Source organism: Amblyraja radiata, chromosome 27 (genome assembly GCF_010909765.2).
Source record: "Amblyraja radiata isolate CabotCenter1 chromosome 27, sAmbRad1.1.pri, whole genome shotgun sequence".
NCBI classification, from domain to species: Eukaryota; Metazoa; Chordata; class Chondrichthyes; order Rajiformes; family Rajidae; genus Amblyraja; species Amblyraja radiata.
In genome coordinates, this window is record NC_045982.1 from 1,522,756 (window position 1) to 1,535,909 (window position 13,154).

General features: G+C 47.7%; 1 protein-coding gene across 2 annotated transcripts in view; it reads left to right on the forward strand.

Moving 5' to 3' along the window:
* wasf2 (WASP family member 2) overlaps positions 1-6,071 on the forward strand; it is a 31,213-nt gene extending 25,142 nt beyond the window's left edge. For both annotated transcript variants that reach the window (XM_033044864.1, XM_033044865.1), the window contains 5 exons: positions 45-162; positions 1,718-1,848; positions 2,350-2,502; positions 3,206-3,705; positions 5,569-6,071. In XM_033044864.1, the coding sequence (XP_032900755.1) occupies positions 45-162; positions 1,718-1,848; positions 2,350-2,502; positions 3,206-3,705; positions 5,569-5,723 (1,057 nt within the window). In that variant the 3' untranslated portion in view covers positions 5,724-6,071. The remainder of the gene's footprint in view (positions 1-44; positions 163-1,717; positions 1,849-2,349; positions 2,503-3,205; positions 3,706-5,568) is intronic.
* Positions 6,072-13,154: the final 7,083 nt, after the last annotated feature.

Here is a 13,154-nt window from a genome sequence, read left to right on the forward strand (position 1 = left end):
GCCTTTCATGTTTTGGTCATGAAAACCTTTTTCTTTTGTTGCAGGGAGGATGGGAAAGACAGCCTTAAGTTTTACACAGATCCGTCCTACTTCTTTGACCTCTGGAAAGAAAAAATGTTGCAGGACACGAAGGACATAATGAAAGAAAAGAGGAAGCACAGGGTACTGTTTCATGTTTCAGTCTCAACAGTCAACGTGTGAAATAGAACGGACTGAATATATAGAATAGAATAGAATGCCTTTTATTGTCATTCCTGCAGTCATGACATTACCAAAAAAACCAAGACACACACCACAATTTACACAAACAGAGAATCCCCAACACCTCCTCACTGTGATGGAAGGCAAAGAATATCCAGAATCTAGCGAGCTGTGAACTGCCGCGATACCATTAACATTGCTAGTTCATTGTCAATCAGTTCAAGACAAAAAATAAGTTAGAATGCTGGCAACGCATCTGCAGATGCTGGAACCTTGAGTAACAAAGGCACTGCTGGAGGAATACAGTGGGTCGGGCAGCATCTGTGGAGGGAGATGGCCAGACGACGTTTTGGGTCGGGGGCCTTCCTTGGTCTCGGAGGGATTCCAACCCAAAACATCACCCAACCTTTTTCTCCAGAGATGCTGCCTGACCTGCTGAGTTACTCCAGCATTTTGTGTCTATCTTCAGTGTCAACCAGCATCTGCAGTTCCTTCCTACACGTTTCAGAGACTGAGTCTGAGGAAGGGTCCTGAATCTGATTAATTGTGCACTATTAAAATTTACAGTGTACACTTTACCAATTGTGAGTGACATTCCACAAAGAATAGTTCATCTTTATTTTGTTTTTATTAAAATTCAATCTCCACATACCTTCCATCTTGAGTGTATGATTTGCTAAACCGTGATTGTCCAATGGTGGTGTTTTATTAGTGTACAGTGACACCCAGTGTATTTGTAGAGGAGCTGATGTCAACCTTAACCAGACATACGATAAGATTAGGATTAGGAATACTTTATAGCCACGTGTGACTAGGCACAGTGAGATTCTTTACTTGAGTACACAATGTATATAAATAGTGGCTTAACGCCGCTGACAATGTTACAAAGCACGCCGGCTCCTCCTTTTGTCCCCCCCCCGCCCAACAGTTCCCCCACGCCGGGTGCCCATTGTCCAATAGACAATAGGTGCAGGAGTAGGCCATTCGGCCCCTCGAGCCAGCACCGCCATTCAATATGATCATGGCTGATCATCCCCAATCAGTACCCCCATTGTCCATTGTTCTCCCCCCACCTCCCTCACGGCGGTCCTCCACGTTCTCATCGACTGTCGAGCACGGGTCGACCCGCGAGGCTTCACCGCTGCCGCCGCCAAGATGGGATTATGATCCTTTATGACACACACACACACACACACACACACACACACACACACACACACACACACACACACACACACACACACACACACACACACACACACACACACTGCAAAGGGTTACATTGCGATCCTCTATTCTGCAGTCAACTGACCTCAGTCTGTTAGCCCTTTTAAGGGGGAACTGCAGATGCTTGTTTAACAAAGAAAGACACAAAGTGCTGGAGTAACTCAGCTGGAGTAACACACGTGACAACACTAGCAAAGATGCGGTGCATTGTACCACGCAGCTGTGGTTTTGGTGTTGTTTATTTAAACCATTACAACTAAACTCTGTTCGATGCTGTTCTGACTTCCAGAAAGAAAAAAGGGACGTATCAAATAGAGGCAACTTGAATCCACGAAAAATTAGAACGAGGAAAGAGGAATGGGAGAGGTTGAAAATGGGCAAGGAGTTTGTGGAAGCAAAATTGATTGGTGATGATACTGGGTAAGTGTTGCGAGTACTAGCCGTTGAGTACTAGCCGTTGAGTACTAGCCGTTCAGTACTAGCCGTTGAGTACTAGCTGACCGATAGTTTTATCCTCTCGCTGTATTTCCAATATTGATTACAGAAAAATAGTCTTTCTTTACCAATTTCTTTAACCCCCCTCCCCCCCCCCCCCCCACTCTCTAAGGGACATTAAACCAAACTTCTGATGCCATCTTAGTCAATAATGCATTGCAATTCGAAGAAAGATACAATGAACTATATAATAACAATAACATTTTGTTGTTAAGGATGTAACACAATGAAATATTGTCTTTTTTAAGGTGCATCTAGATCATAGATGCTTTCTTTCAATTGCAATGATTAATTTTGAGCGGCAGTATGGTATAATGCAAATTAATCATTTGCATTCATGTATGCTAAGCCGAAATATATTGTGACTAAAGTTCCTGTGTTTATAAGCATGTAAATCTAAAACGTTTGTGTTTGAACTACTTGCAGCATGAATGTCAACGACATCAGCCCCAATGGGAGTATAAGCCCCAATGGGATTGATGAGCATGTCTACAGGACACACGGAGTCTATCGTGACTCAGTCACTACTCCGCCAGCATCACCTGGGGCTGACCTGCCACCCCCACCACCTGACTTTGGGTAAGGTCAATAAACAAGTGGACGTGTAGGTCGAGTGTTACCAGGTAGATAATGCATGTTCTACTATGTTAGTTTAGTGTGGTGGATACAGCATGGAAATAGGCCCATCGGCCCAGCGAGTCGGGGCTGGCCATTTTTCACCTGGTTTCGCTAGCTCTATCTTACGCACCAGGGACAGTTTACTGAAGCCAATCAGCCGACAAACCTGCACGTGTTTGGAGTGTGGGAGGAAACCCATGGGAAGAACGTGCAAACTCCGTACAGACAGCACCCGTAGTCAGGATGGAACCCGGGTCTCTGGCGCCGTGAGGCAGCAACTCTACCGCTGTGCCGCCCACAGTTGTTGTTCCATTGTCGGTACACATAATCATTGTAACTTTAGTGCAGGAACAGACCCTTCGGCCCATCGAGTCCGCACCGACCTGCGATCACCTGCACTTTATCCCACACATTAGGACAATTTACAATCTTTACAGAAGCCAATTAACTGACTAATCTGTGCGTATTTGGAGTGTGGGAGGAAACCTGGAGAAAACCCACGTGGTCACGGGATAGACGTACAAACTCCGTGCAGACAGCACCCGTAGTCAGGATGGAACGTGGGTCTCTGGCGCTGTGAGGCAGCTACTCTACTACTGTGCTGACACCATAACTCTTGACTCCCTTTGTTCATGTTGTGATTTATTTTACTTTTCTCCGTCAGATACGCAGCGGATAAACAGGATTCTTCCGTCTTTAAGAGGAGCAGTGTTGTCAGCCCGACTATCCCTCCTCCAGCACCACCCCCTGGTCCACCAATGGGAGGTGGATTCTCCCCACCACCAGCTGCCCCAACCCTGCCCCCACCTTCCCCCTTCATGGGCATCGTGGGACCCCCCATTTCCCCCCCGCCCCCACCTCCCTCCATGGCCCCGATACCGTTCAACCAACATTTCCCCGGCAACGATGCCCCATCTATGCCGCCCCCTCCTCCTCCCCCCACCGACCACTTCCCCGCCGCCCCGCCCCAAATGGTCCCCCCGTCCACCGGCGGTGGAGCCCCCCCTCCTCCTCCTCCCCCACCCCCTCCCCCCGGTCCACCACCACCGCCCTCTTTTGGCAACGCTCCACCCCCTCCAGCTCAGCTCAAGGAGCAGAAGCCCAAGGTTGCCCAGGAGCCGGTGAGCGACCCAAGGACCAACTTGCTCTCCGCCATCCGGCAAGGTGAGAGCTGGTGGGGCCGTGGGGTGGCACGCAGTAAACACGCAGATGCTGCCTTACACCATCGATGGACAGAGTGCTGGAGTAACTCAGTGGGTCAGGCAGCATCTGTGGAGAACATGGATAGGTGACGTTTCACAGAGTGCTGGAGTAACTCAGTGGGTCAGGCAGCATCTGTGGAGAACATGGATAGGTGACGTTTCATAGAGTGCTGGAGTAACTCAGCGGGTCAGGCAGCATCTGTGGAGAACATGGATAGGTGACGTTTCACAGAGTGCTGGAGTAACTCAGCGGGTCAGGCAGCATCTGTGGAGAACATGGATAGGTGACGTTTCACAGAGTGCTGGAGTAACTCAGCGGGTCAGGCAGCATCTGTGGAGAACATGGATAGGTGACGTTTCACAGAGTGCTGGAGTAACTCAGCGAGTCAGGCAGCATCTGTGGAGAACATGGATAGGTGACGTTTCTGGTCGAGAGCCTTCTTCAGACTATTGTGGACTATTGGGGAGAAGAAACTCGGAAGGGGGAGGGACAGGACAAGGTGCGACAGGCAATAGGTGGGCGTGGCGAGGATGGGTTAGGCAGATGGTTGGATCAAAGGCCAGAGATTGACAGAGTTTTGGGTTGGGACCCTTCTTCAGATTGATTTTGGCGTGTGCGGAGGGGAGGGGGGTGTGGGTGGGGGAGGGTTGTGGAGGGGGCCCTGCAAGCAAGAAAAGTTCAGGACAAATCAGGGCCGGCAACAGCTGACCTTGGGCAGGGAGCATCCCTGATAGGCGTATTTGGGAGGTTCCCCGATGGGCTGATGGGCTTGGGATGGTGATCCCAAGTGGGTTACACCGTTGTGACCTGTGGAACTGGTTAATGGAATCTTAGTGGTGGAGGGGAGTGTTTGTAGAAGTTACCTAAAATTAGCGAACTCAACGTTCATGTTGCTCGCTTGCAATCTACCCAAGCAAAATATCAGGCGCTGGTCCTCCAGTAGGTTCCACAGATTCACAACTTCCTTCTGTGTGAAAACGTTTTTCCTCATCTCTGTTCTAAATGGCCGACCCCTTATTCTTAATGTTGCTGATGTACAGGAGTCCACATCAAGAAACCCGGGTGCTGTAGATTTGAGTTAAGTTTAGTTTATTGTCACATGTTGCGAACTACAGCGAAAAGTTTTTGTTACGTGCTATACAATCAGCGGAAAGGCAATATGATGACAATCTCTTCAAAGTACAACCCGAAATGTCACCCATTCCTTCTCTCCAGAGATGCTGCCTGTCCCGCTGTGTTACTCCAGCTTTTTGTGTCTAACATGATTACAATTGAGCCATTTATAGTGTACAGATCCATGATAAGGGAATAATATTTAGTGCAAGGTAAAGCCAGCAAAGTCCGATCAAGGATAGTCCGAGGGTCACCAATGAGGTAGATAGTAGTTCAGCACTGCTCTCTGGTTGTGGTAGGATGGTTCAGTTAGGGTTAACAGCTGGGAAGAAACTGTCAGTGAATCTGGAGGTGTGCGTTGTCACACTTGTGTGTGAGGTTATAGTGAAACACAGTCTCACCTACACGGACTGTTTTGGATGTTGGATGGAGTTGAGGGTGGAGGTATAAGGACAGGTGTTGCATCTCCTGCGGTTGCTGGGGAAGGTACCTGGGGAGGGGAGGGGAGCGGGTGGGGTGGGAAGGAGCTGAGTGATCAGCTGGGTTGCATGTTGAGTTTGCGTTGCCCCCCCGATGGTCACTTCCCTGCCGCCGACCGGCGTGGACATACACGGGACACGGCGCAAACTCCGGGCGTTTTTCGGCGGCTTTCGGCCGACAATTGGAACGCGGTGACCCGACTGTTTTTCAAAGCCCATGCTTGTCCCACAGGCTTCCAACTTCGCAAAGTCGAAGAGCAGAGACAGGAAGAGGAAAAGCGGGACCACATTGGAAACGACGTGGCCACCATCTTGTCGCGCCGCATCGCGGTGGAGTACAGCGACTCAGAGGAGTCGGAGTTTGATGACGAAGAATGGTCCGACTAAGATGTGCTGTCCCAACGCTTAAAGCACCAGCAGCCAAAGTCCTTTAAGAAAACGCAAAGCCAAACCTCCCAACAGTGCCTTCACACGGGTGTAGTACTCGCATGTATTATTTGCACAGGGTCAGAAGCTGTTGGGAAGACACCAGACTAGCAAACACTTGGCATTATGGTGAGGAGTTATGTAATATGAAGTGCCACATTGACACAGCAGTCAGATTAACTTGTAGTGTTCAGAAAAAGGCACAAAGTGTTGGAGTAACTCACGGGGCACGGTGGCGCAGCGGTAGAGTTGCTGCCTTACAGCACTCGCAGCGCCAGAGACCCGGGCTCGATCCCGACTGCGGGTGCTGTCTGTACGGAGTTTGTACGTTCTCCCCGTGACCCGCGTGGGTTTTCTCCAAATATTCGGTTTCCTCCCACACTCCAAAGGCGTACAGGTTTATATGTTAATTGGCTTGTGATATAAATGTAAATTGTCCCTAGTAGGATAGTGTTAAGGTTCGGGGATCGCAGGTCAGTGCAGACTCGGTGGGCCGAAAGGTCTGTTTCCGCGCTGTATCTCTGAACTACTTCCTCTTGCGTATGGCGTGCGCAGCCTAAAGTTGTGGGTCAACTTGTTCTATTTGATTTATTTGTTTGTGCACGCCGGGTTGATTGCATTAGTCGAAACAGGGCGGACCACGTGAAGGTTGCAATCTCCCACCCCATCTCTAAACTAACTCGGCGGGTCAGGCAGCATCTGTGGAGAACATGGACAGGCGACGTTTTGGTATCTGGACTCTTCTACGGCTATCCATGTTTTTCAGAGGTTCTGCAACGTTTTGGGTCTTCAGACCCGACCCCAAAGGTCACCTGTCCGCGCCCTCCAGGGATGCTGCCTGACCCTCCGAGTCACTCCAGCACTTTGTGTCTTGTTGTTGTTGTTGTTGTTGTAATTCAGCGTCTGCGGTGCCTCATGTTGACACGGTAGAGCTCGGCATGTAGACCTCGAGTGCACATTTCAGCAGGAACCAATATAACTGTGCTACAAATCACTGGATTACTAAAATGAAAATCTTATTCTCGGTTTGCAGTGCAAATACTTATCCAGCCATTGGAGAAGCATATTTATCAGCCAATATTTTTATTAATGGTATTCTGCTTTTTAATCAAATACTGTAGTTAGAATAAGATTCTATAATCTGTTGCTCAGAGTCAATACAATGTATATGCAGTTATAATAAGACCATATTCACATTTGCTAATGCTGATTCAGGTTTATATATTTTTCAAATGTTGCTATATAGACTTCATAAATCTCTGAGCAGTCTAAATCAAGTCTAGTGTGTAATTAGCAACATCAACAAAGTGCTTTTATAAAACAAAACTTTAAATGGATCATGTCTTTTGCAGAAATCTCCTGACTTTAATCATATTTTATTTTAATATGGCAGAAGGTGCCAAAGCAAGGCACAGATTGCATGTATTAACCACCTAGAGAGATGGACAGCTAAATACTTGTGAGGGTCTTTCTCAGGTCAACCAAAAATGACTCTAAATGTATGAGATTACTGCAATATAACCTTTGCTTTATTGGCATCAAATTATTGGTGTTTACACACCCTGCTTATGCAATCATTTAGTCATCAGTAGTTTCACTGAGAGAGTTTCACTGACAAACTATGCAAGTTTAGCACTAGTCACAATTAACGGAAGATTACCAGTTAGGTTTAACACAATTAATAGGTCAAAATACAATGATCCTGATTTACCAGATTATTTTCATAGTGCTTTGGGGTAATCTTTCTAATAATATGCGTTCATAATCATTTCGCTGGGTTAATAATTTTATAATTTCCTCCCCTTTATGTTGTCTATCAGAGGCGGGGAATTGCTTTTGTTATCTTGGTTTATGCCAGTTAATTTTGCAGCAGAGATATCCGCGAGAATGTATTTAATTAGAATTGTATCTAACTAAAGTTTGCAATGGATCTCCAAGTCTGTTGAAATAAATGATTTGCAAAAATTTAATTGATTTGATTATTTTCCAACATGTGCATTAATTTTTCCATCTTGGTTGGGGCATGACAGTCTGTCAACCTTTAGAGTGGGACAGAAACAGGCCCTTCAGCCCAACTTGTCCATGCCAGCCAAGATGGCCCATCTAAGCTCGTCCCTTTTGCCCAACTATGGTCGCTCAACCTTTCCTATCCATGCACCTGCCCAAATGTCTTGTAAATGTTGCTGTATCTGCTTCAACTACTACTTCTGGCAGCTCGTACCATATACCCAACCCCCTCTGTGTTCATCAACTTTTAAAGCAAAGATAATTGGAAAAAAATTCAGAAGAGTAGCAGGAATGAAGGAGTGATACAGCATGGAAGCAGGCCCTTCGGCCCAACTTGCCCACACTGGCAAAGACCACACGGCCCCGCAAGGCTGGCCCTACCATTCAGTTTTATCATGACTGATCTGCCCAGGTGTCTATAGATGTAATAACCTCCACGAATAGTCTATAATCCTTGCGTGGATAGACCACAATAAACTCCACTGCGCAATCTTTAACAGATGGCAAAGTCTCCAGCTTTGATATCTCAAGGCTATCACACTTTCAGAATACTTCTAAATTCCTGATCTTCAAAAACTTTCAAACCCAGTCTAAATATTTTTTTAAATCTTGGGTCCATTTTATAATAACTGGCGAATCTATGAAGGCCATTCCCAAATTCTTCCCAACTGTTGTGAGGCAACTGAACCATCCTATCATCAACTAGAGAGTGGTCCTGGGTCACCATCTGCTCATTGCGGACCCTTGGACTATATTGGACTTTACTGGACTTGATCTGGAACTAAACATTATCCCCTTTCTCCTGTGTCAGTACACTGCGCCTTGTTTGTAATCGTGTAGGTAATTATTAAATATAGTCCAAAGTTTTTCAATGTGGTAAATAGTTGATCAGGACCGCTCTCTAGTGGATAGGATGGTTCAGTTGCCTGATAACAGCTGGGAAGAAACTGTCCCTGAATCTGGAGGTGTTCATTTCTTTTCACACTTCTGTACCTCTTGCCTCTTGGGAGAGGGGCGATGAGGGCGTGACCGGGGTGAGACGGGTCCTTGATGACTCGTGTTGTCTTGCCACAGTAAGGTCTGGCTCTAACTTGGGCCTGAAGTGAAGTAACATAGAAACATAGACAATAGGTGCAGGAGTAGGCCATTCGGCCCTTCGAGCCTGCACCGCCATTCGATATGATCATGGCTGATCATCCAACTCAGTATCCCATCCCTGCCTTCTCTCCATACCCCCTGATCCCTTTAGCCACAAGGGCCACATCTAACTCCCTCTTAAATATAGCCAATGAACTGGCCTCAACTACCTTCCGTGGCAGAGAATTCCACAGATTCACCACTCTCTGTGTAAAAAATGATTTTCTCATCTCGGTCCTAAAATACTTCCCTCTTATCCTTAAACTGTGACCCCTAGTTCTGGACTTCCCCAACATTGGGAATAATCTTCCTGCATCTAGCCTGTCCAACCCCTTAAGAATTTTGTGAGAAGTGGAGTAGTTATAAGGAGGGGGTTGGACAAACTTGGATTGTTATCTCTGGAACACTCGGGGTTGAGGTGAGACCTGTTGCAGGTTTATAACATTACCAGATGCAGAGATAGGGTAGACAGAACCTTTTTTGCCCCAGAGTGAAAATGTCAGAGGGCAAGGCTTCAGTATCGGAGGGGCAACGTTTAAAGGAGATGTCTGCAGTTAGTTTTCTTTTAACACAGAGGGTGGTGGGTGCCTGGAACGTGTTGCCACGGGTGAACACAGATATGATACAGGTGTCAGAGATTATGGGGGGGAAGGCAGGTGAATGGGGTTAGGAGGTAGAGATAGATCAGCCATGATTGAACGGCTGAGCAGACGCTATGGGCTGAATGGCCTAATTCTATTCTTTTTGACCGTATAACAAAAATGATGTTTGAGAGGCTTTTGGACAGGCACATGGATATGCAGGGAATGGAGGGATAAGGGTCATGTGCAGGCAGAGGAGATCAGTTTAACTTGGCATCATGTACAGCATAGACATTGTGGGCCGAAGGGCCTTTTGCTGTACTGTTCTATATATTCGGATATTGTGATTCAAGAATCAAGTGAGTTTATTGTCATGTGTCCCTGATAGGACAATGAAATTCTTGCTTTGCTTCAGCACAACAGAACATAGTCGGCATGAATACAAACTGATAAAGTGCAAATAAACAGATAATGGGCTATTAATGTTCAGAGTTTTGTCCGAGCCGAGTTCAATAGCCTGATGGCTGTGGGGAAGTAGCTATTCCTGAACCTGGTCATTGCAGTCTTCAGGCTCCTGTACCTTCTACCTGAAGGTAGCGGGGAGATGAGTGTGTGGCCAGGATGGTGTGGGTCCTTGATGATACTGCCAGCCTTTTTGAGGCTGTGCAGGAAGATTGTTCCCGATGTTGGGGAAGTCCAGGACAAGGGGTCACAGCTTAAGGATAAGGGGGAAATCCTTTAAAACCGAGATGAGAAAAACTTTTTTCACACAGAGAGTGGTGAATCTCTGGAATTCTCTGCCACAGAGGGTAGTTGAGGCCACAGTTCATTGGCTATATTTAAGAGGGAGTTAGATGTGGCCCTTGTGGCTAAAGGGATCAGAGGGTATGGAGAGAAGGCAGGTACGGGATACTGAGTTGGATGATCAGCCATGATCATATTGAATGGCGGTGCAGGCTCGAAGGGCCGAATGGCCTACTCCTGCACCTAATTTCTATGTTTCTATGTGATATTGTATCGTGCCTCAGGGTGGCAGTATGCTGCAGTATAACAGATTCACTCGGCCACCAGTCAAATAACAATGACACTAAATGTTGACAATGGAAACGTTTGATGTAAAATTAACCAGAGTTAGTTATACTTCTTGGAGTAAACACTTGAAAATCTTAAATGTTCACATGTTCCTTTTTTGATATTGGTTTTTAGTTGAGTTTATTGTCACGTGTAGCGGGGCACAGTTGCGTGCTGACCAGTCGGCAGAAAGACTATACATGATCACAATCGAGCCGTCCACATACAGATACAGGATAAGGGAGTTAAAGTGTGGAGCGATTGGAAAGCGCGTTTGCTGACCCACCTCTGGGACCCGCGGGAAAAGAGTCAGAGAAACATAGACAATAGGTGCAGGAGTAGGCCATTCGGCCCTTCGAGCCTGCACCGCCATTCAATATGATCATGGCTGATCATCCAACTCAGTATCCTGTACCTGCCTTCTCTCCATACCCCATGATCCCTTTAGCCACAAGGGCCACATCTAACTCCCTCTTAAATATAGCCAATGAACTGGCCTCAACTACCTTCTGTGGCAGAGAATTCCACAGATTCACCACTCTCTGTGTGAAAAATGTTTTCCTCATCTCAGTCCTAAAAGATTTCCCCCTTATCCTTAAACTGTGACCCCTTGTTCTGGACTTCCCCAACATCGGGAACAATCTTCCTGCATCTAGCCTGTCCAACCCCTTAAGAATTTTGTAAGTTTCTATAAGTTCCCCCCTCAATCTTCTAAAATCCAGCGAGTCGTCTGGTTTGGAACGCCATCCTGGTTCACCACCTTTACAGTTCAGTTTATTGTCACGTGAACCGAGGTACAGGGGTGAAGGGAAGAGTGTTCACGTCGCGGCCCTGTTTCCACCAATCTTTCCACCACCACGCACAAGAAGCGCTAGACGCCATTGCACGCAGATGCCGAGGAGTGTGTTCAGCCCTGGCTGAACAATTTCTGATCTCATGATGTGGACTCGATAAGAGGAACCAAGGTACAGTGAAAAACTTTTGTTGCGTGCTATCCAGTCAACACGTGATTACATTCGTGCCATTCACAATGTACAGATACATGATAAGGGAATTACGTTTAGTGCAAGGTAAAGCCAGCAAAGTCCGATCAAGGATAGTCTGAGGGTCACCAATGAGGTAGATAGTAGTTCAGCACTGCCCTCTAGTTGTGGTAGGAAGTGAGGGGAGAGAGATTTAATAGGAACTAGACCAAGTGCAGACCCGTTGGGTCTGTTTCCCCAACGGCGTTTTGCAGGGGGGGGGGGGGGGGGGGGGCTGCGGCATCAACTCATATTAACCAACCCCCAAACACACAGGTGGGGGGAGGGAGGGGGGATGTGAAGAGGGGAGGGAGGGGAGAGGAGGTGGAGGAAATGGGACAGATTTGGGAGGGAAAGGAGAGCGGGGGTAGGGGGTGAGAGAGGGGGATGGGGAGATAGATGTGGTGGAGGGGGAGGATGGGGAGGTAGGGAAGGAGGGAGGGAGGGGGAGAGGGGTGGGGATGAGAGGGGAAAGAGTGGAGAGGGAGGTGGAGAGGGGTAGGGGGAGTGATGGAAGAGGGACAGAGGGGTAGGAGGAAGGGGGTGGCGTAGAGAGGGAAGGGGGGTGGGGGAGAGAGGGATGGGTGGGAGAGGGGTTTCGGAGAGGGAAACATAGAACCATTGAAATTAAGTGCAGGAGTAGGCCATTCGGCCCTTCGAGCCTGCACCACCATTCAATATGATCGTGGCTGATCATCCAACTCAGTATCCTGTACCTGCCTTCTCTCCATACCCCCTGATCCCTTTAGCCACAAGGACCACATCTAACTCCCTCTTAAATACAGCCAATGAACAGGCCTCAACTACCTTCTGTGCCAGTGAATTCCAGAGATTCACCACTCTCTGTGTTAAAAATGTTTTTCTCATCTCGGTCCTAAAAGATTTACCCCTTATCCTTAAACTGTGACCCCTTGTTCTGGACTTCCCCAACATCTGGAACAATCTTCCTGCATCTAGCCTGTCCAACCCCTTAAGAATTTTGTAAGTTTCTATAAGATACCCCCTCAATCTTTTAAATTCTAGCATGTACAAGCCGAGTCTATCCAGTCTTTCGTCATATGAAAGTCCTGACATCCCAGGAATCAGTCTGGTGAACCTTCTCTGTACTCCCTCTATGGCAACGATGTATTTGAACATTGGGCATTGTGACATCACACGATGGAACGTTCACCAGGGGCTGGGGCTGGTGCTGCTTCTATGGGTGAGAAGCCAGTTTATTTTTGAAATATTGGGGGGGGGGGGGTGGGTTAGGATTTGATTAAAAACGTGCACTTAAACACGACGACCAATGGCAAACCCGTTGGGTCTGATCCCCCAACGCAGCCGTTCCCTACCCGTAGCCCCCACTGGGGGGGGGGGGTGGGGGGCGGGCGCCTCACACACACTAACCACCCCCACACACAGAGTTGGAAAAGTGCATAAAGACCGTTCCCTACCTGTAGCCCCCAGGGGAGATTTGGTCGTCGAAGTCGGGTCCCTGCCGTCTTAAAATATCGTATTTTGAAGTCGTCGAAGTCGGGTCCGTCTCGGCAACGCGTGGGGGGGGGGTGGTGGGGGGGTTAGCGGTGCGGCAT